This window comes from Populus alba, chromosome 1 (genome assembly GCF_005239225.2).
Source record: "Populus alba chromosome 1, ASM523922v2, whole genome shotgun sequence".
NCBI lineage: Eukaryota > Viridiplantae > Streptophyta > Magnoliopsida > Malpighiales > Salicaceae > Populus > Populus alba.
The window spans coordinates 43,320,219-43,346,997 of record NC_133284.1 but is presented as its reverse complement, the minus strand read 5'-3'; the positions used below and the strand labels follow the sequence as shown (position 1 = coordinate 43,346,997).

At 34.8% G+C, this 26,779-nt stretch overlaps 2 protein-coding genes across 8 annotated transcripts; one reads left to right on the top strand and one right to left on the bottom strand.

The window, feature by feature from the left end:
* Positions 1-14,447: 14,447 nt before the first annotated feature.
* Positions 14,448-15,136, bottom strand: LOC118027482 (uncharacterized). Its single transcript, XM_035030857.1, has 2 exons — positions 14,600-15,136; positions 14,448-14,495 (listed from the first exon to the last, which is right to left on the bottom strand). Exons 1-2 carry the CDS (start codon positions 15,134-15,136, stop codon positions 14,448-14,450), a joined length of 585 nt encoding a protein of 194 aa, XP_034886748.1.
* A 3,397-nt stretch (positions 15,137-18,533) lies between these two features.
* LOC118027497 (protein FLX-like 1) lies at positions 18,534-26,479 on the top strand. 7 transcript variants are annotated; one of them, XR_012171103.1, is made up of 7 exons: positions 18,538-18,801; positions 19,008-19,651; positions 19,739-19,902; positions 20,289-20,371; positions 20,507-20,636; positions 24,912-24,965; positions 26,001-26,479. XR_012171103.1 is itself a non-coding variant. In XM_073412252.1 (6 exons), exons 3-6 carry the CDS (start codon positions 19,044-19,046, stop codon positions 20,597-20,599), a joined length of 948 nt encoding a protein of 315 aa, XP_073268353.1. In that variant the 5' UTR covers positions 18,539-18,622; positions 18,762-18,801; positions 19,008-19,043; the 3' UTR covers positions 20,600-20,800. The 7 variants fall into 7 exon arrangements, 5 of the variants coding, with proteins under 5 accessions (XP_034886772.1, XP_034886771.1, XP_073268353.1 ...); XR_012171104.1 differs by having other exon boundaries at positions 24,912-24,969; XM_073412252.1 differs by lacking the exons at positions 24,912-24,965; positions 26,001-26,479 and having other exon boundaries at positions 18,539-18,622; positions 18,762-18,801; positions 20,507-20,800.
* Positions 26,480-26,779: the final 300 nt, after the last annotated feature.

The window sequence follows — 26,779 nt, the reverse complement described above, 5'->3', positions numbered from 1 at the left end:
TTAGTCTTCAAATCCCTTAAACACCTGTTTGAGCCTAAAAATATCATTTTCTTCATAACCAAGAGCCCAAGCCTACATTACGTGCCTAATCAAGCCCTTTCTGATCAAAGGCAACAATCTGGATCGGTAGGCAATGCTCTCTCATGTGAACCAAATCATTATTTCATGCAAATAAAATATATGCTTGACAACCTCGGTTCTCAATAACCTCAAATTGAATTTAAACCTTTTCTGACAAACCAGAGGTCACTTCATATTTTTACCAAAACCCAAAACAAGAAGTTTTCATCACTTCTGATAACCTCTCCATAGAAATCACTTGAATGTTTTTAGAATGAGTTTGCTTTGATCGATGTCAAAATAATTTTTTGTGTTTGGAATAACTTTGGAAATTTCAAAAATTCTGCATGAAAACAACTCCTTGTCAAACCCTTCCTTCATATAGCCTCGTCCACAAACCCGAATTGACACTTGGGGGCATGATCAAGCTAGGGAGCAATAAAGAAACATATGACCTAGGGCAGGCTCCGTGATTCCCATTCTAAGAAAATGTCGAGCAAAGTTGGCAACCCTTGAGAATAAAGGGGCGGAGGACAAAGAAATACGATGATATCAAGTCTTTCCTAGAGGTAAAAATCACAAGAGATGACTCGAGTAAGCAAGAGCGAAGAAGCCATCGAAGTTCACTGCCAACACTCCAACTTTTGAGAAAAGAAGAGACATCATGAAGAAAGGGACCTATTTTCTCAGGTAGTATACATGCATATTGATCATAATGCATTGCTTTTAACATTGTCAGGTCGGTGTTTCATCATCATCTTTTGGGTGGTGGTTTTCTAACCCTACCTCATTTTTGAAGTGCGCTTTGAGCTCTCACCTCTTTCTGTGTGCGCCTTTGAGCTATCATCTCGGGTAGTGCGTTTTTTCTAACCCTACCTCATTTCAAGTGCGCCGTTGAGCCCTCACTTCTCAGGTAGCGCGTTTTCTAACCCTACCTCATTTCGAGTGCGCCTTTGAGCCCTCGCCAACATTTTTCTTGGGTAGGTCACCCATGACAATGAGACCGCGTTCTTCATATTTTTTCCATCTGGGTTGGTCACCCATTACAATGAGACCACACTTCATATTTTTTCCATTTTTGGGTAGGTCACCCATTACAATGAGACCGCACTTCATATTCTTTCTATTTGGGTAGGTCGCCCATCACAACGAGACCGTTCATCATATTTTTTCCAGCTGGGTTGGTCACCCATTACAATGAGACCACATTTCATATTTTTTCCATTTTTGGGTAGGTCACCCATTACAATGAGACCGCACTTCATATTCTTTCTATTTGGGTAGGTCGCACCATCACAACGAGACCGCTTTCATCATATTTTTTTCCAGCTGGGTTGGTCACCCATTACAATGAGACCACATTTCATATTTTTTCCATTTTTGGGATAGGTCACCCATTACAATGAGACCGCACTTCATATTCTTTCTATTTGGGTAGGTCGCCCATCACAACGAGACCGTTCATCATATTTTTTCCATCTGGGTAGGTCACCCATTACAATGAGACCCCACTTCATATTTTTTCCATTTTCGGGTAGGTCACCCATGACAATGAGACCGCACTTCATCATATTTTTTCCATCTGGGTAGGTCACCCATTACAATGAGACCACACTTCATCATATTTTTTCCATTTGGGTAGGTCACCCATTATAATGAGACCGCACATCACATTCTTTCTATTTGGGTAGGTCGCCCATCACAACGAGACCACCTTTTCATATTCTTTCCACGTGGGTAGGTCACCCATTACAATGAGACCACACTTCTTCACATTTTTTCCATTTCAGGGTTAGTCACCCGTACAATGAGACCAGCATTTTTCTAGGGTTCGTCACTCGTACAATGAGACCAACATAGGGTTCGTCACCCGTACAATGAGACCAGCTTTTTTTCTAGGGTTCGTCACCCGTACAATGAGACCAGCACCAGGGTTAGTCACCCGTACAATGAGACCAACATTTTTCTAGGGTTCGTCACCCGTACAATGAGACCACCATAGGGTTCGTCACCCGTACAATGAGACCAGCTTTTTTCTAGGGTTCGTCACCCGTACAATGAGACCAGCACTAGGGTTCGTCACCCGTACAATGAGACCAGCAGCACTAGGGTTCGTCACCCGTACAATGAGACCAGCTTTTTTCTAGGGTTAGTCACCCGTACAATGAGACCAGCTTTTTTCTAGGGTTAGTCACCCGTACAATGAGACCAGAATGAGGTCGCCAGATGGGATCTCATGTAGCTTTGGTTAAAGGGAATCGTCAGATGGGATTTCAGGTTAACCGAGTTACGCATATTTCGTTCCAGTTGAATGAGGTCGCCAGATGGGATCTCAGGTAAACCCAATGTGTGGGCAGGTCGCCCGTGAAAATAGACTATTGGGAGAGTGTGGGTCGGTCGCCCGTGAAAATAGACTTGAGTGAGTATGTGTGGGCAGGTCGCCCGTGAAAACATATCAGTGTGAGTGTGTGGGCAGGTCGCCCAAGATAATGAAATCATTTTCCTTTTGTTTTCTTTACAAAGCTTACTATGCAAAATTTTGAGGAGTTTTGCTTCGTAAGCATTGTAAAGAGGGGGCATCTGTTGCTACCCAATTTTTGACCCATGTTTTTGATATATTTTCAAAAAAAATCCAAAAATAGAGAAAAACAATGAAAATCCAAAAAATATGTTTTTTTAATTTTCATCATTTTAGCATTTTCAACGTCGTCTAAAAAAGAATTTAAATTGTTTTCAAACGCGTTCGACTTTTCACGCGTCATTTTTAAATCATTGATTTTCCGCATTTGAGTCGACGTTGATATTGATCATTTTCAAAAAATACAAAAAAATAAGAAAAATCAAAATTTACAAAAAGAAAGAAGTTGAGGGACCAAGTTGAAAAACCTAGCAACATTTTGCCTATAAATACTGGTTTCCTCAACATATTCAAGGGGGGGGCAATTTTGACACATTAAAAAAAAACACAAAAACCCTAAAACCCACCTTTTCTCCCTACTCACAAAAAAAAAAACAGCCGGCGGCGCCCCCACTGGTTTTGAATTTTTGTTCCCCGGGGGGTCCTTGGATTTTGCTCTCCCAGCACCAGAGAGCCAAGGACCCCCACCATTTCTTTCCCAATTTACAGCCGCCGTCTCCCCTGGCTTGGAGCCCGTTGGGGTTTTCCCCTTCGTCACCATTTTCCTTCCTTAGCCGCCAGCCATCAACACTCGGCAGCTGCTCACTCACCCCTCACCCATAACAAATCAGCACCGGCCACCCCCTTTTTCTTTGATTTTTTTTCCAGCCGCTCACCAGCAACACACCTGAACACCCCCCCCCCCCCCGCCTTTACATTTGATTTTTTTTTATACCAGCCGTCGCCTCAAGCTTCAATCCGGCGCTCCCCACTGTTTTTTGATTTTTTTTCCAGCCATCTGAACCTCCACCAAAACAGCATCAACCCGATCTGACTTTGATCCTCTCCCAAAACAGACACAAGCTCTTCTTCTTTCAGCCGGCCACCATCCTTTTTCTTCTCCCTCAGGAGAACCGGCCGCCACCCCCTCACCCTCCTCAGCCACGACTGCTTCCCTTCGATTTCCTTCCTCAGCGACGGCCGAACAGCAGCGCCGGGGCAACACTTTCGCCCGCTCCACTGCCTTCAACCGGCCACCGAACAACAACTTCAGCAGCCACGGAGCAACCGCCCGATCTGCCACCCGAAGCAGAGGAGAAGAAGACGAAACCCAGCGACCACCGACAGCTCCTCCTCCACGACCGATCTGCCACCGGAGAAGAAGAAGAAACCCATAACAGACCGATCTGTAGAAGAAACAGATCCGAAACCGAGAAGAAGAAAAGGAGAAGCTGATCTGATGAAAAGAAAAAACCGAAGCAGATTTAAAGAAAACGGAAATAAAATCTAAAATCTACTGTTGTTGCGTGTTCTTGACTTTGCAGGTGGCTTTACTTCACACCGCCGGCAACGAAAGGATGATGGGAAGAAGTCGATCCAGCCCCACTGTTGCAGTGTTTTTTCTTGCGGCGGCGCGTGAACCCACTCCCCGCCAGTGGCGGGGGCGCGTGGGAGGACGCGCCGCCACTGTTCCTGCACACTGCTTCGGCTTGCAGAAGGGTTTGCCTGCAAATTTCTGGAGTTTTAAGGACTTTTTTGTAATTTTTAAATTAATTGATGTAATTTTTATTTATTTGTTTTGAATTTGTTTTTTTTTTTTGTATTTGTATTGTGGATGTAAAAGAAAAGAAAAGAAAAAGAAAAGAAATAAAAATAGTGAAAGTGTATGTGTGTGTTTGTATTTTGTTTTATTTATTTGTATATATTTTTAATGATAAAATTGCAAATATACTAAAGAAGAATTTAATATTTTGATCGGATCTCGGTTAAGAATTATTAACTTATACGTAAGTGATATTTCTAATTTCCGGTGAAAAGACAATTATTAGAACTTCTTTAACACATCAAATTCGCGAAGCAGCTTACCTCAGGTAGGGTGTGTTAGGGGTGCTAATACCTTCCCTAACCACAACCAGTCCCTTGCCCGTGAATCTCTGACCAGACCAGTATATCCGGTTTCCTAGTAGCCTTCAATAAATTACTAGGTGGCGACTCCAACGAACCATTAAAGCAACGCAACAACGAGATTTAAATCGCCAGCCGATGCCGCGCGCTGATTTTTTTTGGGGTGCGACAATCATATCAGATTATTTTATCTAATACTCCTCCTCAAGCTGGATCAAGAAGAGTGATTGATCCAAGCTTGGAAAGCAGCAATTGAAATCAAGCAGAGGACAAGGCTTTGGTGAATAAGTCTGCGAGTTGATTCTGAGTCCTAGTATATCGAGTAACAATCATTTGAGACTAAACTTGTTCCCAAACATAATGACAATTAACCTCGATGTGTTTGGTTTGTTCATAAAATATTGGATTAGAAGCAATATGCATTGCAGCTTGATTATCGTAGCAAAGGGACATAGGTTGAGGGTAAAAGACACCCAAATCAGCTAGCAATGCTTCCAGCCATATAAGTTTAGAAGCGGTAGAGGCCATGGAGCGATATTCAGCTTCAATGCTGGAATAAGCAACAACTAATTGTTTTTTACTTTTTCATGAAACTAGATTTCCTCCAACAAAGATACAATACCCTATAGTAGATTTGCTATCAAGATTATTTCCTGCCTAATCCACGTCAGTGTAACCGAGTATCTATGTGTGACCATGGTTTTGCATAAGGATTCCACATCCAATAGTGCCCTTGAGATAGCGAAGAATCTGTTTGACAATCATCATATGGGCTGCAGTAGGTAAGTGCATGAATTGACTTATAATACTTGGAGTATTGTATCATTTTCAAAGAATAAAAAGGTTGTTACAAGTGGTTGGATATACAAGATCAAATTCAAGTCAGATGGTTCCATTGAAAGACATAAAGCAAGATTGGTAGCACAAGGCTTCACTCAAACATATGGCATACACTACAAGGAAACTTCTGCACCCGTTGCAAAAATGAACACCATTCAAACTTTGCTCTCATTTGCTATAAATCATGGCTGGTTTTTATCTCAAATGGACATCAAAAATACCTTTTTACATAGCGATCTCCAAGAAAAAGTGTATATGAAGTTACCACCCAGCCATCCTCAGAGTAATGATCCAAAGTTGGTCTGCAAATTGCATAAATCTATCTATGGCTTGAAGCAATCTCCCCGTGCTTGGTTTGCTAAGTTGAACATTGTACTTATTAAACTTGGGTTCACCAGAACCAATGTTGACCACTTGTTATTTATTCATATCAAGTCTAATGAAAGGTTGGTGGTTTTAATTTATGTTGATGATCTTATTGTTACTGGTAATAATCATGCAACTATTACCAATCTTAAGAGTATTCTTCATAAACAATTTGCTATTAAGGACCTTGGAGTTCTTAAATATTTTCTTGACATGGAAATGGATACTTTTTACAAAGGATTGTTTTTTAATCAACGCAAATATATGCTGGATTTGTTGCGTGAAGCTGATATGCTTGAATGCAAACCTGTAAAGACACCTCTGGATAGCAAACTTCAGCTGACTTTTGATGGGAAGTCTTTTGATCAACCTTGGCTTTATCAAAAATTGATGGGAAATCTTATCTATTTTACAATCACACGACATGATCTGAGTCATTCGGTTAGTATTGTAAGTCAATTCATGCACTCACCTATTGCAGCCCATATGATGATTGTCAAACGGATTCTTCGTTATCTTAAGGGCATTATTGGACGTGAAATCCTTATGCAAAACCATGGTCACACACAGATACTCGGTTACACTGAAGCGAATTGGGCAGGAAATAATCTTGATCACAAATCTTCTACAGGGTATTGTATCTTTGTTGGAGGAAATCTAGTTTCATGGAAAAGTAAAACAATTAATTGTTGCTCATTCCAGCGCTGAAGCTAAATATCACGTCATGGCCTCTATTGCTTCTAAACTTATATGGTTGAAAGCATTGCTAGCTGATTTGGGTGTTTTTCACCCTTAACCTATGTCCCTTTGCTGCGATAATCAAGTCGCAATGCATATTGCTTCTAATCCAATATTTCATGAACGAACCAAACACATTAAAGCTGATTGTCATAATGTTCAGGAACAAGTTCAGTCTTAAATGATTGTTACTCAATATACTAGGAGTTGGGATTAACTCACAGACTTATTCACCAAAGCCTTGTCCTCTGCTCAATTTCAATTGCTGCTTTCCAAGCTTGGATTAATCAATCTTCTTAATCCAGCTTGAGGGGGAGTATTAGATGATATGATTCTTCTTCCTTTTTTGTCATGATTCTTCTTACTTTTATGAGTTGTTACTTATAGATTCTTAGGTTTTATCTTAGGAGATATATCAGTTACATAGTTAGAATCATTCTTGTAATAAATGCATTTTGTGTATATGTATGTGATAAAATATAATACGATGGGATATGAAATAAACGACAATATTTAGAAAATGCACTTGACTGTTGTGTGATCCAATTTGTCACGCTGAGAAGATGGAATGTGCACATAACAAGAAGAACTAAAACTTCAAGATGTGATAAAGGTGGCTTCTTCCCTATCAATAACTCAACTGGAGAAATAAATGTTAGACTTTTACTAGGCAATTGGTTTACAAGGTAGGCAGCTATGAGTACTCCTTGAGACAAAAATATTTTAGAAACGTGCATTTGAAACAACAGTGATCTCGTTTTCTCTAATAAGTCGTAGTTTTTTCGCTCTGCTATTCCATTTTGTTGTGGAGTATGAACACAACTAGTTTGGTGAATAATGCCATGCATGCTCAAGTATTGTATCATGATATTGGACACATATTTAGAGCCATTATTTGATCATAGAGTTTTGATTTTGGATGAGAATTAAGTATGAACCAAATAATGAAAATCTTGAAATACAGTGTCAACTTCACTTTTTGCTTTTAACAAATATAACCAAGTAAAATAAAAGAAACCATTAACAAATGTAACAGAGTATTTATAATCATCAAAAGACTTAACGACTGGTCCCCAAACATCAGAATGGAATAAATCAAAAGGTTTAACTAAATAAGATATGGAAGAAGGAAATGGTATGCGAGTAGATTTTGACAAATGAGGAACATCACAGTTTATTGACTTGCTTTTCAAATTTAGAAATAGTTTTGCCAAAATAGGCTCTGAAGGATGTGCCAAATGCTAATGCCATAGTTGTGGCTCTAAAGCTAGACAACCAGTGACTTGAAAACTCTTGGGTATGCAAAAATCTTTAGAAAGGTAATAGAGACCTTGAAAGAGGAATCCTTCACCAATCGTCTTCTTGGTGACTAGATCCTGAAACACAACATTGTGAGGAAAGAAAACAACATGGCAATTTAGTGATGTTATAATTCTTCCAACAGAAAGTAGTTTAAATGGGAAAGAATGAACATACAAGACTGGAGATGCAATTGTTTGAGAGAGTAATTTAATATTTCATTCCCCAAAAACTAGTGTATATTTACCATTGGCAACGAATATTTGAGATGGTGGAGAAAATTTTTAAAAGTCAAGTAATTGATTGTATTTGTTAGTTATGTGATCAGTGGCACCTGAATCTATGATCCAAAAATCATGCACATTACCTATAATAAAAGCAGAGTAAAAGACATTCAAAATACCTGGTACATCCGAAGCCGAGACAGTTTTATTTGCAGCTAGAAATCCTACAAACTGACCAATCAGTGCTGATGAATCTTTGTTCTCCTCTAAATCACTTGCACTCTATTTTGCACTTTGCTTTGCATGAAGATAAGATGCAAATTCATTGATGAGGTCGACTGGACTAGAAGTAAATGTTGATAATCCATTTGCAGACTAATTAATCATATAATTGGCTTTATACCGTGATGGTTGAAAAGGCTTATGTCCTCCCTTGTTGTCTCTCAAAAACTTTGGTTTTAGTTCAGGATGAAGATCCCAACATTGATTAACTGAGTGTCTAAGATTGTTGCAATGGTTATATTTCAAATCGGGTCTTCTACTCTTACACCCTTTCTCTTTATAACATCTCTGATAGGTTACAAATGCTCGGGCTTCAGATAAATCAGATTTGTTGTTCAAGTTCATAACCTTTTTTTGAGCTTTCTCTTGTTGAATAGTCGCACAAATATTTGCAAAAGATTGTAATTCAGAGTTCGTGAGTATACAGCTACAAAGATCTTCATAGTCAGGATATAAATTGGTTTAAAGTTGAAAGATTTTATCCTTTTCAACTCGTTTCAGTAAGGTTGCAGCATCTATGGTGTGATGTCAATAAATTGCCAATTCATTCCACATGTTTTTTATATTCCCAAGGTATTGGACAAATGATTTTTCCTTCCTAGTGCAAGCATGAAATATCTTTCTTGAGTTGAAACACACGGGCAGTATTATTCTGATTTCTATACATCTCTTTGACTGCATCCCATAAATCTGCAGCAAATTCAAAATAGCTGAAGATTTCGACAATGTGTGGTTCCATAATGTTGAGCAGCCATGACTGAGCCATCTGATTGTTAGTAAACCATGATTTATACTAGGGAGATTTGACATCAAGAACAGCATTACTTTTGTCAATAAATTTGATTCTTGACCTTCCACCAAATGCTAATGACACATCCCTTAACCAAGGGAGATAATTGAACTCATTCAATTGAACATAACACAAACGTTGATTTGAATTTATATCAAGAAGATTCAAATCAGAATACAAACATTGGTTAAATGATGAAGGAGCAATATAACTTTCCATATCCTCCAATCCATGGGAAGCCATCTAAACAAATAATATATGAGATTGGTAAATATAAACCTGCTCGGATACTATGAAGAAAAGAAGAATCAGAAGGAATAAAAGAGAAATATTGTTATTTATTTCATATCACACTTTATTACATTCTATCACATATATATACACAGACTGCATTTATTACAATAATGATTCTAGCTATGTCACTTATATTTCTCTTAAAATAAAGCCTAATAATTTGTAAGTGACAACTCATAAAGGTAAAAAGAATCATGACATAAAAGAAAGAAGAATCATATCAGATAATATCAGCAAATAGATAATCATAAAGGAAATCATATGTATCTAAAAATAAGTGCATTTAAGATTTTTGCTATATCGGATGCTGATGAGCGACCTCTTTACACTTTTCATATCTATGATTAGCCTGATGGTAGCCTTCGGTACAACCTTCTGCTTAGCTTATCAACATGGAATTGATTTGGCCCTTGCAGTTATTTTTGCATTTGCATCTGTATCTCTATTTTTATTTGTTTTTCTACAACCTCCCCTCTTATCTGATGTATTCTACTCAACCTATCATTTAAAAATTTTGTTTCAACCAGGTGATTCTATAATTTATTAGGCAACACAAATTTGTACCAAACTTAAAATGTTGATCGACATTATCTGCCATGAACTATATAGCATATTTTTCACTATTTAATACCACAAAATAAGACCGAAGAAAAATGATATTGAGTTTTAAAATTTTTATATCTATTAATTCAAAATAAAACGCTTTAATTTATTTGAATATAGAGATTGGAGGTTTTAACAGACAACCAAAAGCATTTCTAACCCATTACAGGAAGTAGTTTCTCATGTGTTTTTAACCATTTTTCTCTCTCTTTATATGTATTGATAAAAGATTTGTAAATAGAAATCAAAATATTAATTATAAAACATGGAACTCTAATTTCTCTACGAAAAAAACACATTATATATATGAATCGATCATTATATTATGTAATAAGGTAATTGAAATCAGATTCAACCAGTAGCAAATGTTCATGGGTGTTTAAAAGTGTGATAATTATTATTTTTTAAAGTATTTTTTTAGTAATAGATTAAAATTATTTTTTTATTTTTTTAAAAAAAATATTTTTAATATCAACACATAGAATGATTTAAAAATATAAAAAATAATTTTCAATAATTTTTTTAATTTTAATACATGTCTATAGCCACAGCAACAAAGATACAACCACGCGTACATTCATATAATCAACATTTTTTTACTAAAGTGGGTGTTCGGGCAAGCTTTGGGCACACCTTAACTAATCTCAATGGCCCTAAAGTTAACAACCATATAAGTCTCTAGTAGCTTTGAGGTTTGTGAGACTCGAACTTATAACCTCTACAAAGCAAATCTAGAACCTGATTAGTTGAGCTACACTCCTCAACACACATATATAACACGTACTGAGGATGCTATCCAGAGCTGCGGCAAGCCCAAGTTCACAAGAGACACAAGCCATGGTATGGCATTATCTTAACCAAACCAGAATCATATAGTTTGGTCTTTTATATTTTAATTATGTACCCTCTTAACAAATTAGAAGCAATTTACATAGCCACAATATAATCAAATTTAGAAGAAAAACATTTGATATTAAGAAAAAAAATGAAATATGAGAGGCTTTATAGTGTATTTGCAAAGCAATTTTGCCATGCTTTTTAGTGTTTTACTTGTAAGTTGTAATTTAATTGTAACTGTAATTCTAATGACTGCACCATTTTCAAGAAATTTTTGTTATGTGTTCACTATAACTTATTAAGCAATGAGCAAAGAAGATACATGTTATATTGAATCATTATAATCCAATACATAAACCATTGTGGATTGAAAAATAAAAATTACTTTTTTACCCTTCGTAAACAAAATTAATGAACTTGTTATTGGGGTAATATGGTCTTTTTTCTAGGATTTATTTATTATTATAAAATTCATCGGGTACAAATAAACCTTTTTCTTTTTTATAAAACAGTAAAATGACTTAATTACTTATAAAAGCAAAATTTATTTTATTAGTTTCTATGAGCTTTTTAGTCTTTTTCATTTTCAAATCATAATAAAATAACTAAATTATTTTTAAAAGTAAAACTTCTTTAACTGGTGTCCAATGGCATTTTCATCCTGATTTTTTTGTTATAATGGATTTGACTAGGGATAATTTAGTATCTTAACAATTAAAAAAATATAATTTAAATAAAAAAGGTTGGTGCATGGGATCAATCGTGCCTATTAGGGGAAGCGTGAGGCATCATCCAATGGGCAAACATCAACTTTGTAGTGTAATTGGAAGCATCGTGGTGCTTTCTTTCTTATGAGGTCGTGCATGACGATGTTTTAGGCAATGTTGTGTCATAGACGACTTCGTCTTCTTTCTTCTTTGTCTCTTTTCTCTCTCATCCTCTTAAAATTCATGTTATCCATTCAAAATTTCATATTTGTTCTTTTATTTATTGATATCAACTTTGGTCTTTATTTTTTTATTTTTAATTTTTGTTCGTTTTCTTTAGTCAAATTTCAATCTGTTTTTAATTTGATCTTTTGATCTATAATTGTGATTTGTTATTTTTTAAAATTTGTTTTTTATTCTTTTGATTTTCTTATTTTGGATTCTTTTATAAATTTGATTTTTCTTTTTAATTTCCCCACTTCAATTTAAAATTCTAAGTTGTTCACTCATTTATTTTTCATTTTAAATTTAGTCTTCATTCTCATAATTGCTATTTGTTTTGTTTTTTTTATCCTCTTGTACAATTGATTTTTTTTTTCAATTTCATCCTTCAATATTTGTTTTATTAAGAATTGAGCTTTGTGATTTTTTTAGATGGGGGTGCTTTTGATTTAGTAACTTGAATCACTGGTTTGAAAAATTAACATGGATTGACATCGTTTTCTTTTTGCACTTGTATATTAACATGGATTGACAACGTCAAATCACTGATGAAGTCAATCTTGGTTTAATTATTTTAATTTGTGAAACTATATTTTATTTAATTATATAATAATAAAAATAGTAGCTTACAAAAAACCAATCAAATATTTTTTAAAAAAATATGTGATCTTATCTGAGAAAAAAAACTAAAATTTTAATGGTATTTTATAAATATATTTTGAATTAATTTAAGGAATTAATAAAGCAATACATATAATATATATTTAGTTATCAAATTTTACATCAAATAAATTTAAAAGGAAAAAATTAAAAAAAAATGCAAAAAAGGTTCAAGCACACGGGTTGCAAGGCCCTACACACCAAGCCCACAAAAAATCAAGCTTGGCATATGGCCCGATAGCACAAGCCTTTTTGCTCATTCCTTATTTGAATGGATGGATAACTTCGTCTACTCATTTCCTTTTTAAAAATGAATTAGATGTCACATTGTATGTAGTGACAAATAACACGTCACAATATAATTTCACCTTTAGCCACCTTTAGAGGCTAGGAATCACCGAAAAATCACTCACCCACTTTGGACAGAAAAACATCATTTTCAAGCATTTCCTCTTCTAAAAACACATGAGAAACATCTCATAAAAGTCAATGAAGCCATATCTAACCTCCAAACAATGTTTAATCAATAAAATATTTAAAATTTATTCTAATTTGAAAAATATTCTAAAAGCATGATCTGTCTTGCTTGTAATATAAGGGGCAAAAAACACTTCAATGACATTCTTTTCAAGAAATAGAACCCATTGATACTAAAAACGATGTGTTTTAGTCATTGAAACGTGATTGATGACAACTTTTTCTCTTCTTCAATGTAATCTAGAGATTTTCTCTCTCCTCTCACAAATTAAAAAACTGAATGGTGAATAACATAAAGTCTAAAAAGGGCTACCATTTCACCAAGTTTTTAATTTTGGTCCTCTAATTTTTAATTTTTCTCAACAACAAAATTGATTTTTTTGTTTTCTTTTAGCAAAATCAAGCAACTCAGTCTTGGGATATTTTTATAAGATTACAATAACAAAAAAAAAAAAAAAACAATACAAGCCAAATCATGAGTCAAATCACTGATGAACGCACCGTGAAATGATGAAATGATGAATATATATATATATATATCACAAGTTAACATGGATTGATATCGGTTTTTTTTTGTATTTTTTTTTCAATTTCATCATTTGATGTTGTTTATTTTGAAAAATAGGTTTCATGATTTTCTCTAGTTTCCTTTTAATTAGGTTATCTCAATCTCATGACCCATGCAACAAGTATAGTTAGTTTACCTGAGCATTTTTTTGGGTTGTATTTTTTATATTTTTTGGGTTTTGTCCTTTAAAATTAAGTTCTTTTTAAAATTTAGCTTCATTATTTTTCTTATTTTACATTTTATTAATTTATTTCGTTCACATAATCCAACTCACAAGATTTGGTGGTCTTACTTAGGTTTGCAAATATTTTATTTCCTTGGGTGTTTTTTATTGATTTTTTAATTTAGCCTTTACACTGGTATTGTTAGGGATTTGATGATTGTTATTTGTTTTTAAATTTATTTTTTATAAGGCTGACCCGATTTCATAACCTAAATTATGAGTTTAGCATGCTAGCTATTTTTAATTTGAGATATTTTATTTTATAATTTTTTAATATTTTATTAAATTATTTTAGAATTTAACTTTATAAGTTTGTTTTTTTAATGTTATCACTTTTCTTTTTTTTAGGATCCAGTCCATTTACGATCGTTATCACCTTTTCTATTATATAATTGAATAAACATTGATTTTTCTTTTTTTCCTTAAACAACGCTTGTAGCGTCTGAACATCATTTTCTTACGTCTTAGAGAAATTAGCCGCGGCTCAAATATCCAGTGATTAACTATCTCTAATTAACACAAGCAATCACCAAGGCACATTTTTCCCACTTTAATTAATACAGTAAAGTGAGTGATATCGATTTTATTTTATTTCCTTATTTCACTGGGTTAAGACAATTATGAGAAAAAAACATTTCTAAAAAACATTTCTGTCATTTTCTTATTTAGATGACGCAAAAAGAATTAAAATAAAAGCTTGGTCAACAGAGGTAAGAAAGAAGCAATGAAATACAGCTACAGCAAATCAACCATGTTAGTTCTCAGAACAGCTGCTGGTTTTTCCTACACGACATAAACAAGAGATGAAACCATGTTAGGAAGAAGGACGTATCAATCAAATTTGTTAGCTCTCAAATCTGGTAAAGAGAGATGCTCCCTTTCTCTACCTCATGAATATTTTCTTTTCGAGATGATGTTAGAGAATGATCAAGTAGCCGACCTCTTTCATCATAGAGAATAAGCCCACTATGCCTCGGAAGCTCACATTTCTCTCCCATGAGGATAGGCCTTTGCCACACTGCAGGTGACAAAGAGTTATGGCTATGCCACCCAATACTACTTGAGTCGCACCTTTCTAGCCCGGGAAGTGGTGGTGGTCGTAGCATCTCTCTCCCCCTCCCACTCCCACTCTCACTCCCACTACCTCCCTCCTCCCATTTGCTTGCTTCACTCCACCTCATTGACTCCATCAAGACCGTCTTTATTGTGATCCAGTCATTGGAACCAGGCTCAGGCTCAGGCCATCTTATTGAGGTACCTGCGCGTGGGTCTTGGTTCACTAATCTTGGCTTTCTCCGGGCCTTCCTCTTAAGCATTGTTGCAGTGCAGAGCGCAATGACTGCGAAGGCAGAGCATACAAATAAGAGGACTGCTTCTTGGGTCGTCAGCTTCCATTTGTCCTCCAAATTCCACAGTGCTTCCATAACTGGTTAGTATGAGTGATTCTCGGTGTTACTGATGATATCTAGCATGCTAAGTTGCTAAGCGTGTAGCATATAGCTAGTGTTTTTAAATGTCTATATCCGGGTGTGTATGATGAACTTCACGTGAGGTCCACCGCTAGCAGGGGTTAGACCTAGTGGCTGCTCATGTATAGGGTTCGCCAGTGTACTAGCCGTTGCGAGTATCTCACCGTTTTGAGCTAATTAAAGCAACTCACGAGGGATATAAAGTTTGCACAGTCAGTTAATTTTGATGATAAGCAAATAAACATGACAGTACAGACGCATGCCTGCCTTCTTGTGTGGTTCGTGATGACCAAATTCAATCCACTGCTAAGCTTTGAGAGATGAATTTTCAGTTCATGGTGATTTCTGACTGCTCCGTTGAACTATCAAGAACTGCATCTTATATTTTGCTGCAGAAACAGCCACTGATAATCCACTACACTATCAGTGGATTAAATTTGAAATAAAAACAAGAAGTAAGGGTGTATAATTTGAACAGGATGATCACACAGAGGTAGAAGAACTGGCTTGGCCTGGCCTTTCTTTCTCACCCAGAATTGAAGCGCAGGAGAACCAATCTACTGTCTGCAAGTAGTCAAGCTATGGCTTTCCAATGCTCTACTAGGAGAGTGTTTGGGAGTGTGGTAGCAGTTGCTTTTTAAATAGTTTTTTGTGCCGAAAAGTATGCCAATAATGTTTTTTTATTTTTTAAAAATTATTTTTGATATCAGCACATTAAAACGATCCAGAAATTACAAACTGAACTCAATTTTAGCAAAAAAAAAAAAAGTTTGAATTTTTTTGAAAAACAGGTCACACCTCAATCCCAAACGGCCTCTAGGAATAGAAGGATCAGAACTTGGACCAACCTGACAGCTGCTTGGACGAGGGATGATGACTAGATAGGTAGCAGCGGAGCGCCTGCTTACTTGTCAAAGCAGTTGCCGAACACGTATTCCAAAAAAAAAAAAAAGTACAGAGCTGTTAATGCGTTTTCTAGCGGTAAGAATTTGTTTTTTAAAAGAATCTAAACATGTACCTTTTTTCTATATTAAAACAATAATATATTATATTAATCTAGATGAATTGGGTTTACTTATTAAAATACAATATAAATCTATCTTGGTTTAATTATTTTAATTTGTGAAACTATATTTTATTTAATTATAGGATAATAAAAATAGTAGTTAGCAAAAAACCAATCAAATATTTTTTTAAAAAAATATATGATCTTATTTGAGAAAAAAACTAAAATTTTAATGGTATTTTATAAATATATTTTGAATCAATTTAAGGAATTAATAAAACAATACATATAATATATTATTAGTTATCAAATTTTAAATCAAATAAATTTAAAAAGAAAAGATTAAAAATTAAAAAAGCAAAAAAGGTTTAAGCACACGGGCTGCAAGGCCCCACACACTCAGCCTACAAAAAATCAAGCTTGGCATATGGGCCCGATAGCACAAGCATGTTTGCTCATTCCTTATTTGAACGGATGGATAACGTGTTGTCTACTCATGTTTTAAAAAAAATAAAATTAGATGACACATCATCTATAATAACAAACAACACGTCATAATATAATTTCACCTTCAGCCACCTCTAGAGGCTAGGAATCGCCGGAAAATCACTCACCCACTTTAGACACAAAAACATCATTTTCAAGCATTTCCTCTTCTAAAAACATGCAAGAAACATCTCATAAAAATCAAAGAAGCCATATCTAACCTCCAAACAATGTTTAATAAATAAAATATTTAAAAATTATCCTAATTTGAAAAATATTCTAAAAGCATGATCTGTCTTGCTTGTAATATGAGAGGCAAAAAACACTTCAATGACACCCTTCACAATAAATAGAACCCATTAATACTAAAAATGATGTGTTTTGGTCATTAAAACGTGATCATCAACAACTTTTTCTCTTCTTCAATGTAATCCAAAGACTTTCTCTCTCCTCTCACAAATTAAAAAACTGAAATGTGAATAACATAAAGTCTAAAAAGCGCTGCCATTTCACCAAGCTTTTAATTTTCGTCCTTTAATTTTTAATTTTTCTCAACAACAAAATTGATTTTTTTGTTTTCTTTTTGCAAAATCAAGCAGCTCCATCTTGGGATATTTTTCTAAGATTATGATAACCCAAAAAATAAGACAATAGAAGCCAAATCATAAAGTCAAATCATTAATGAATGCAATGTGAAACGATGAATTTGAAAAAAAATATATATTATATTTTTAAATAAAAGGCTTAATTTAATGCTGAGATATTTTTTTTGACTACAAAAACCCAAAAGAAGGAGCACAAAACAAATTAAAAAGTTTAATTCTAAATTAAAAAAATGTGGAAAGATCAAATTAAAAAAAAAATTAAAAAAAAATTAAAGATTAAATAGAAGGAAATACTATGTGAATCTATAATAAATCCTCTCACAACTCATAATATTTTACTATGGCTTTTAATTTTAGTTTTTAACAAGACATTGACCCATGCTATGCCACAGGTCAACTCATATTTTTTTTTTCATAAAAAATAATGCTCTTATAAACCCGATTGAGTTTAATAAGATGATTTATTTTAATTAGATGATAAAAACAATAATAATAAATGGATAAAAAAAAATGATCACGATAACCTGAGGAAAAAAACCTTTTAAAAAAAAATCAATGTAGCTAAATTCTTAAATAATTTAACATGAAGGGACATATTAGGTAAGAAAAAGAAAAAAATAGCCCAAGTCAATCCGAAATAACATGTTAAACCTGGTAAAAAGAGCCGAGCAATCCTAGGTTAACTTATCAAACCCATGGTCTAAATTATATTATGATAATCTGATAGGAAAAAAAAACAAAAAAAAAAACGATAAAGTTCATATCTTAAAAAAAAAAAATCAATATTGTATAATGAAATTGAAAAGGAACATAAGTAAAGAAAATAAAATGTGAACTCGTGTTAACTTTTCAAACTCGTGACTCGGGTTATTAGATTTAAAGCACTTTATTTGAAAAGTCCATGAAGTCTAATTCTCAACTAATTAAATATTGAATAATAAAATAAAAAAATAATAATTTAATTTAATTTTAAAAGATAAAACCGAAAAAAAATAATTTAATCTAAAAATTTTACTAAAGTAAAACAAATAAAAAAAATAAGGATCAAAACTAATATAATAAAATGAAATTGAATTAAATATTGAGGAATGAAATTGAAAAAATAATTTTAATTAAAAAAAATTTAAAAATAAAAAGATTAAAAAAACCTCTAATATTATATATTATTTTAAATATAAAAAATAGTAATTAAAAAAAGAAGGTAAAATATAAGTAAAATAAATGAAGAATTAAAAAGAAAAGAATAATAAAATCCAGTCTTCTCTTCTTCTGGTTCTCAATCAGTTGGGTTGCCAGACCTTTGTTTTCTTTCTTCTTCAACGTATCCTCTCTTACTTTACCCAGGCATCCATCCATCCATCCATCCAAATTTGGCTTTAGGTTTTAATTAGTTAAATTAATTAACTAATTAGCATAATAGAAATAGAATATAATTTTATATATATGTTTACCCGCTGATTATAATTCTCCCCTCTCTTTATAGTGTCTTTCAATCACCCAAATTCCTCTCCTCTCCTCCAAAGGTCAGTAATTCTACACTTCTGATTATTATTTTCCAACATTTTCTTGATTTCCCTAATTCTTAATTTATTCATTATTTCGATCACTCCTATCCTTCTCTTTATTTTTTTAGGGTTTAGTCTGTTACAAATTTGAGATTTAGAACATTGATATGCTAATTTTGTCTTAAAAATTTATGAAAATGGTTCTTGTTGGTTATACTTTTCAGTTTTGGACTTTTCCTTAATTAATAAACAGTAAAAATATGTCTGGGAGAAATCGGGGACCTCCTATGCCCATGAAAGGTGGACCTCACCCTTCACTACCACCGGCTGCCATACATGAGGCTCGCTTTGGCCGGGGACTCGGACCATTGCCCCCTCATCCAGGTTTATTAGAGGATATGAGAGAACCCCAGTTTGGGATGGATCCCAGGCGCCTTCCTCCTCATCACGTTATGTTTGAGGATCGTCTTGCAGCCCAGCACCAAGATATTCAAGTTTTATTAGCTGACAACCAGCGCCTAGCTGCGACCCATGTTGCATTAAAGCAGGAATTGGAAGCTGCACAGCATGAGTTGCATAGGATGGCACATTTTGGGGATGCATTTCATGCTGAGAAGGATGTTCAGATGAGGGAGTTGCATGAGAAGTCTGTGAGGATGAAGATGGATCTTCGTGGGGTGGAAGCTATGCGGAATGAGCTTCATCATGTGCGTTCTGATATTAAAGAACTTACTGATGCAAAGCAGGAGCTTACGGGTCGGATGCAGGCGATGAGTCAAGATTTGGCTAGGTATAATGTAGATTTGCAACAAGTGCCATCTGTGAAGGCTGAAATTGAGAATATGAAGCAGGAACTGCAGCGTGCGCGGTAAAAGCAGCATGATCTCTATTATTTAGTGCAATGTAATTTGAGTCCTGAATTTCTTCTTCTTCTTCTTCTACTTTTTGCATGTAGAGCTGCCATCGAGTATGAGAAGAAAGGCTATGCGGAGAATTACGAGCATGGTGTGGTGATGGAGAAAAAACTGGTTGGCATGGCTCGGGAGATGGAGAAGCTTCGGGCAGAGATTGCTAATGCAGAGAAGAGAGCTCGTGCTGCCGCTGCTATAGGAAATCCAGGTACTCTGTTGTTTGAATCCTTAATGGGGTTCGTGTTGTTAAATTGATTGAGTTGGTTAGTGAGGTTGGAAACAAGTCAATATTTACTTTGAATGTGAAAAACAAAGGACAGAAATCACTCGTTCAAACTTGTATAATCCTTTTTTTTTTTTGTATGTTTTAACTGCTTTTAAGGGCAAGTGTTTTAGGTGATTTTATTCATCTCAGATGATGGATGAGTTCAACTGGTGTGTCTGATTTTAAGTGTCTTAAATGAGATCAATTTCTTAAACAAGCAATGTTTATGGATTGCCTTTATTTAGTTTCTATTTTCACTCTAGAGCTTGATGCATCACTTTTGTTGACATTTGGTTCTTAGTTTTCATAATCTTAAGTTTTCTCTGCAGCTGCAGCTTATAATGCAAATTACGGAAATCCGGAAACTGGATACACAGCAAATCCATATCAGGCTGTCTACGGCATGAATCCTGTAAGATCTTGATGTGTGTTTCCAAATTTATATTTATGTATCTGTGCATGCGTGCTTGTAGGTGAGTTGCACTTGTATGCTTGTTTATGTTCTGGGAAATGAGTTTTGATGTTTCTCATTCTGGAAAAATTTCAGGTGCAAGCTAATGCTGAAAGTTTTCCGCAGTATGGAGCTGGACCTGGTTCCTGGGGTGCATATGATATGCAGCGAGCTCAAGGACCCAGATAGATTGGCTTTCAGACCAACCTAAGATGTGTTTCAAATGGTATCTTAGGCTGCACTTCCTTAGATACTTGGGTTTGGGTTTGAACTGTTTTCTCAGTATGCTTATTTTAAGAGTCATGCTCATCTATTTCACTTGATGAAGTTGTACCTGCTAATAATGACAGTTCATATTATTTTTGGGGTGCGGTGCACTACATTGATTTATCATCTTCTACTGCAAATGTTTGCATAAACTCCTATTCTTTTAATGCATTTTGGTGTGTGTATTTTGTCCATGCTTGGATTCATGAATTCCAATTCATGTACTGTAAAGGGTCAGATATGCATGCTTCACAGCTGTATATTGGTTATTATGCCTCTCAGTTGTGAGTCATTTGGTTGTGAAGTCATCCAAATTGCTGAGTATCCTATTTTTAAGACAAGTAGCATATTCAGGTGCCACTAAACTTTAGGACACCGTGTGGTGGATGGGCAACTGGGTTATGTTAAATATTTTGCTCTGTGATCATCTGAACTTGTGGAGTTTACTCTGAGGCACTTTCTGATAATTGTTATTGTGAAGTTTAGCCTTCTTCTAGCTCCACTTTCTTGCAGACCTTAGTTGGTTTACTTCAGATCTTAGCTCAAAAGCTTCTGCTTAGTATTTTTGTTGTTGTTCCAGATATTAATTTCTTTCCAAAATATAGAAAGAAGCTTTGATCTCTGGAATCTGATGGTAGTTTTTGCAACTAAAATGGTAGAATTTGGATAAAGTTGCTATTTGGTGAGCATCTTCAAGGTTCAAATGAACTTAACTGGGTATGTTTGATCTGCCATTGAGTTGTCGATGAGCCATCAATAATTATCTGTTACAACTTCCAGTAAGTTTACAGCTAGTTTGTTAGGATGCATCCTTGACCATTAGGATGGTGTTGCTGTTTTGAGAGCATCTTCAATGTACAGTATGAGTAAACTTGGGGACCTCTGACCTGCCATTGAGCAGGTGATGAAAACCATCTATCCTTTGATTGGTTACTATTTTTATTAAATTTACAGCTTGTTCTTTAGGATGCCATTTTTCCACCACCCTCTTTTCTCCTTTTCTTCTGTCTCTGGAGAAAAGGACAAGTGTTAAGCTAAAGCAATTGACCTGGGATACACCTACATTTCAAGCAGTTCTTGTCTTGAAATCTAATCTTCTTTCGTATTGACCAAGGGAATTACTCTAGAGATGTGTGATCAAATTCAAATCATTACCACTTTTGAGATCTTTGCTTGGTTCTTCAGTTAGCTACCTTGTTGCAGTCTAGTGTTTCTGTTTTAGACTTCCATGTTTCAGTCTAGTGTTTATACTTTATACTTCTAAGTCCATTTGACAACTGCACTGTGGCATTGCTCTGCAAATTTTCTTCTTATTACACTTCAACTCTTGACTAATCTCTAACTGGTATGAGTTTCTTACTATTCAGAGTAAGATGCTCTCTTAATTGTTTTGATGCCAGACTGTCTTGAAGAATCTTTCTATTATACTTTTCGCTCTGATTGGGAACTGTATATGAAAGTTCAGGATTTAAGGTTTGGAATGATAGAAGTATGATCTTAGGGTTACTCTGGTTAGGTTTGAATTGGTTGAGGCTTTAAAGGAACACAGTGGCTGCATTTGGAACTTGAGAGTCGGGTTGCAGGAATTGCTAGACAAATGAATTTAGGTTTAAAAGGGGTTCCTCATATTGATGGTTGACAGTTACAAAATAATCAGGTTTTAGGCTTCAAAAAGGTGTAAAATTCAGGGTTTAGTCAATAGCAAGACAAGCCTAAATCAAGCCTAAAATGGTAAACAATTCCAAAATTTCATGCCCATATTTCTTAAATATTATTAACCAAGTCCAAAAGTGAATTGGCTTATGTAATATTCTAACATCCTAGAGTTGACCTAGTTTTACATTTAATTTGTTTATAGCTGTTACTTGCACTAACCTTTTAGGTAATTTAGCTTTTGTGTACATACATACTATCTTCATTTCTTCACCTTCTGCGACCAGGACCATGCAGTCAAGCAAACCTATAGCAGTTTGGCATAGTTCTTAGGTGGCTTGTTTTACTCCTTTCCTTTATGATGGCATTGTATTTATTTCCTCTGGGATCTTAGAGCACTAATGTCAGGCTAGTTATTTGGATTTAGTCAAAGTTTGTTGCTTCTATGAGGGAGAGCTCAATGTTCCCCGCCCCCTTTCAGAAAGGGAAAAAAGAAACACGAAAACAAACTTCCTATTACAGAATTGCATTGTTTGCCAAGGTAGAAGATATATATCCCCTCACCATTAGATGATTTGTCGTTCCTGCAACAGTGAATTTCCCATTATGACTAAGGTGAGAAATAAGCTTTGAAAATGGAACTGAACTTTTAAGTTGGAGGCTCTCAGTTCCTGAATGGGAGGCCTTCTCTACTAGTCTATCATGTGGAGTTGGCTATGTGGAGACACATCATTCATTTTTCCCTTTGAAATGGATTCTATGAATTCATCTCATTTAAAATATCAGTGGCCGAGTGTTCGTTAGACTCTTATTCGTTGGCCAAGGTATGCTGGTCATTCTGCAAGACATGTTCCTCTGTGAAGCTGCAAGATGAGGTTTATGGTCAAGTAAGTGATATAAATTTCTGTGAGTATGCTGTCTCTTATTTGTATCTCCTTTCCCTCGTTTTTTTTCCCAGTCAAAATGTTTTTAATTTCTTTCCCTGTAAGTACACTAGTAGCTTGGTGCCAATCTCTTGGTTGTAGCATATGATAGGGAGCCTTTTGTAATCAATGGTTGAGGCATTTCAAAGTCAAGAAAATAGACTGCTTGAGCTGTCTTCTGGTTGCAATGTTTGAAGCCATATGGATATTGCTAGCTTTCTCGTGTTCTATTCCTATTATATATTGTATTTCGTTGATTGGGAAGCTGTTGGTTTGCTTCTTTTTTTTTTGTTCATAATTTTGTTTTTAAGAATCTTTTTTTACTTTTTTGCATGCAAGTTTTAGGGGCATTTTCTGATTGCGATAGTGCAGGAGGATGATAAATAATAGGAGAAACAATTAAATGAAGGGATTTGCATTGATGGTTTGATGTTAACTTAATTTATACAGGCAATAATGTAAGAGTGATGAACTCTCTAGGAAGCAGCATCTTGACAGAGTTTTACTGCTGGAAGGATAAAACTAGAAAATGTGTTGTAATGTTGAATTCATCTATAATGAGTATTTTTCCATATCAGTGCTTCTTTTGTTGATTTTGGATAGGTGCTATAATCATATGTGAGAGCATATGTTTTGGAGATTTGTCCTTCTTTTCGCTCACTACGTGGTTCACATTTGTCTTGACTTCATAAAATCTGAAACTGGTCTTTGTTGGCTGAGTTGAGAGGAGTGCCCTTAGTATGATTGTAAACATTGCAATCTGAATAGGGATCAATCCCTCTTACCTACATAAAAAAAAAAATCTAAACTGGAAGGATTTTAGGTGGCTAGATTCAGATTGAAAAATCAAGTAGGGTTCTGAGCCTATATAGTTTACAACAACCACTTCAGGACGAGTGATGCACTGCTGTTTTGTTTTTTTTTTTTACAGACTCATTTCCTGTCTTGATTTTCATTTGTCAATTCAGTATGTTGTGTGTTGAATTTGAAAGTTCTTTTTCCTGATGACATTTAGTCTCTAGAAAAGCTAATATTTGATTGAGCAGCATGTGTTGAGAAAAATATTTTACTTATTTTGCAGAGATGTAAAGTATAAATGTGTGCTTTGTATTGATGCTTACTTTTTAATATTTTCCACACTATAGTAGTATTCCTGGCATTTACTGTAGTTGCATTGTTTTTTACTATATTTTGTAGATGGTACATTGTAGCCTACCTTTTCTGATATGCTGATCCATTTTGTTATATGCCGATCATTTTTTTATATATATAATAATTAGCTGGATTTGATTTTATATTATTATGTAGTTGGCATACTACATGTTGAAACAGTTGTATGTCAAAGTAGTGAATGTAAGATTTGGTGTTATTTTTACTTATTAAGCTTCTGTTTAATGTTATATATATATATATATTTTTTTTTTTTTTTTCCTTGAGAATGGTGTTTAGTTGCATCTCAAGTGGGATGCCTTCTATCTACTAGTTCATATTTGCATGACAGTATTATTTTTTTTTTTTTCTCAAGCATTTAGGATTCTTTCCACCTTTGACATGTTCTCATGTCTATTTGATGTTTTTATTTTTATTTTTTTATGTTCAGCAGTGCTGTTACCTTCTCTATGATAAGTGTGTTTGATACTTTTATGTTTCTTGTTTAGGGCTCATGACCTCTTAGCCATCAAATTGTTGCCTTCGCCATGGTGGATCATGGGGTATGTAAAATCATTCTCTCTCTCCCCCTCCTTCCCTCTCTCTCTTATAGTTTTGTTTTCTTTGGTTGTGGTACTCCTGTCATATTTTGGTTATGAAACTGACATTATCTTCTGCCTCTGCAACCATCCATCTGAAAAAATGAGGCTTGTATAGAGAAAAAAAACATTTTTTTTTTAATTTGATTGAAGATAATGAAACCAGTTAGATTCATTAACATGTACACCTGTGAGAACTTTGATAGTGAATTTACTCGAGAGCTTGCTCATGGACCTGGTTATGAGAGTAAATGAGACAGTATTGGTTTTTTTCAAGTTTGGTGCATCATATGAGGTCTAAAATCAAGTTTTAAGTTTCTTTTTTGGGATTGATAAGCAAATACAAGTTGATACTTTATTCAGCTGAAATTCAAGGTTTTCATGAGCAGCTTGCTTTGTTTGCAAAACTTGTTGGGTGAACTACTCTGGTTTGGGCACCAGTAGAATGAGAAGCATGTTTCCAAAACCGAGTTACTTTTCCTGGGATTTTCTGGGATAAGAATGTCTTATAACTTTTGGGACCACTAATCTGGTGGTCTTTTAGACCATATACATGCAGATCCATGCTGGTGAATTTAAAAACTTGTGTGAAGTAAGACCTTCCAGTCTAATCTTCAGCCAGCCAATGTTTTCTTCATTCATGCCAGCTCAACTGGCTGGTATCTAGAACTGCCAGTTAATTGTTTCTTTTCTGGTCAAGTCTTGTTTGGTAAATGTGAGCAAATACTTCATCGAAGTCAAATCTTTGGGTTTTGTATTTGCTCACATTGCTTTAGCTTTACAGCAGCCAAAGATCTGCTCTATTGTTCTTTCATCTAGTGTTGCCTCTGTAATTCTTTGTAGAGATTTATCAGGATCTCCAACTGACCTATAGATTGCTTGCTAATAAAATTTGGATCAAATCTGAATTCATAAGTGTTTTTCACGTTTACTTTTGCATGGTTATTTTCAGATTGATAGCATTCATCTATCACATTTAACAAGTTATCCTCATCACAGGTTCTGCTGTCTGAGAGGCACAGATAACAATATGCAACCAAAGTCATATCTGGCACTCTAATTGGGATCAAGCCAAGATGCTCTTGTACTCACAACCTTAATCTGTCGATTGCGGTGGCAGCCACATCTGTGATTGCAATAAGTTTTTGAGGCTTCCATCAATTCCTTTAGAGAAGGTTTCTTGGCAAGGATGTGCAAGGCCTTGTTTGATTGGCAAAAGATCAGTTTGCTATCGAAGAAAGAATTAATACAATGATTATCTTCGATTCTGTCTATCCTGGATTCTTCAAGGTCACGCCATACATGATACTGGTAAAATTTGCAGGAGTCAAGTAGCAGTCATTTTGAGCATTTTCATGTATAATCATAAAACACGTAGGTTTTTTCATATTGTATTTCTGAAAAATACAAACAGATACCACTAATGGAAGTAAAGATATTCGAATGATCCCAGTATCCTGATCTGTCTTCTCACGTCTTTATGGGATACCTTGGTTCAAAAACAAAATTCAATGCTAGTTTTTTTGTCGTTCTGTGACGACATTTTTTGGATTTTAATGCGAGCGAGGGGGCATGTTCTTGTTCATCATGGCATGCTGGTCAAAGTTATCTTGGTGTCGTAAGCATGTTAATCCAGTGCAAATAACTGTTCGTGTATATTATTATATATATATATTCTTTTTGTGCTTGAAATATCAGGAGGTCTCTCAGTTCTTGATTGTATACTATACATATATAGGTATACAAGGCTGATATATTTTTTGAATGTCGATCACTTA

Excerpts from the sequence above, each read along its gene's own strand:
- LOC118027482 (XM_035030857.1), bottom strand. The coding sequence starts at position 15,136 with ATGGAAGCACTGTGGAATTTGGAGGACAAATGGAAGCTGACGACCCAA. Across the intron at positions 14,496-14,599 it reads GAAAAGAAAATATTCATGAG|GAAAAACCAGCAGCTGTTCT; the intron begins GTAGAGAAAGGG and ends TATGTCGTGTAG.
- LOC118027497 (XM_035030880.2), top strand. The coding sequence starts at position 19,044 with ATGTCTGGGAGAAATCGGGGACCTCCTATGCCCATGAAAGGTGGACCT. Across the intron at positions 19,903-20,288 it reads CGCTGCTATAGGAAATCCAG|CTGCAGCTTATAATGCAAAT; the intron begins GTACTCTGTTGT and ends TTTTCTCTGCAG. Across the intron at positions 20,372-20,506 it reads CTGTCTACGGCATGAATCCT|GTGCAAGCTAATGCTGAAAG; the intron begins GTAAGATCTTGA and ends GAAAAATTTCAG.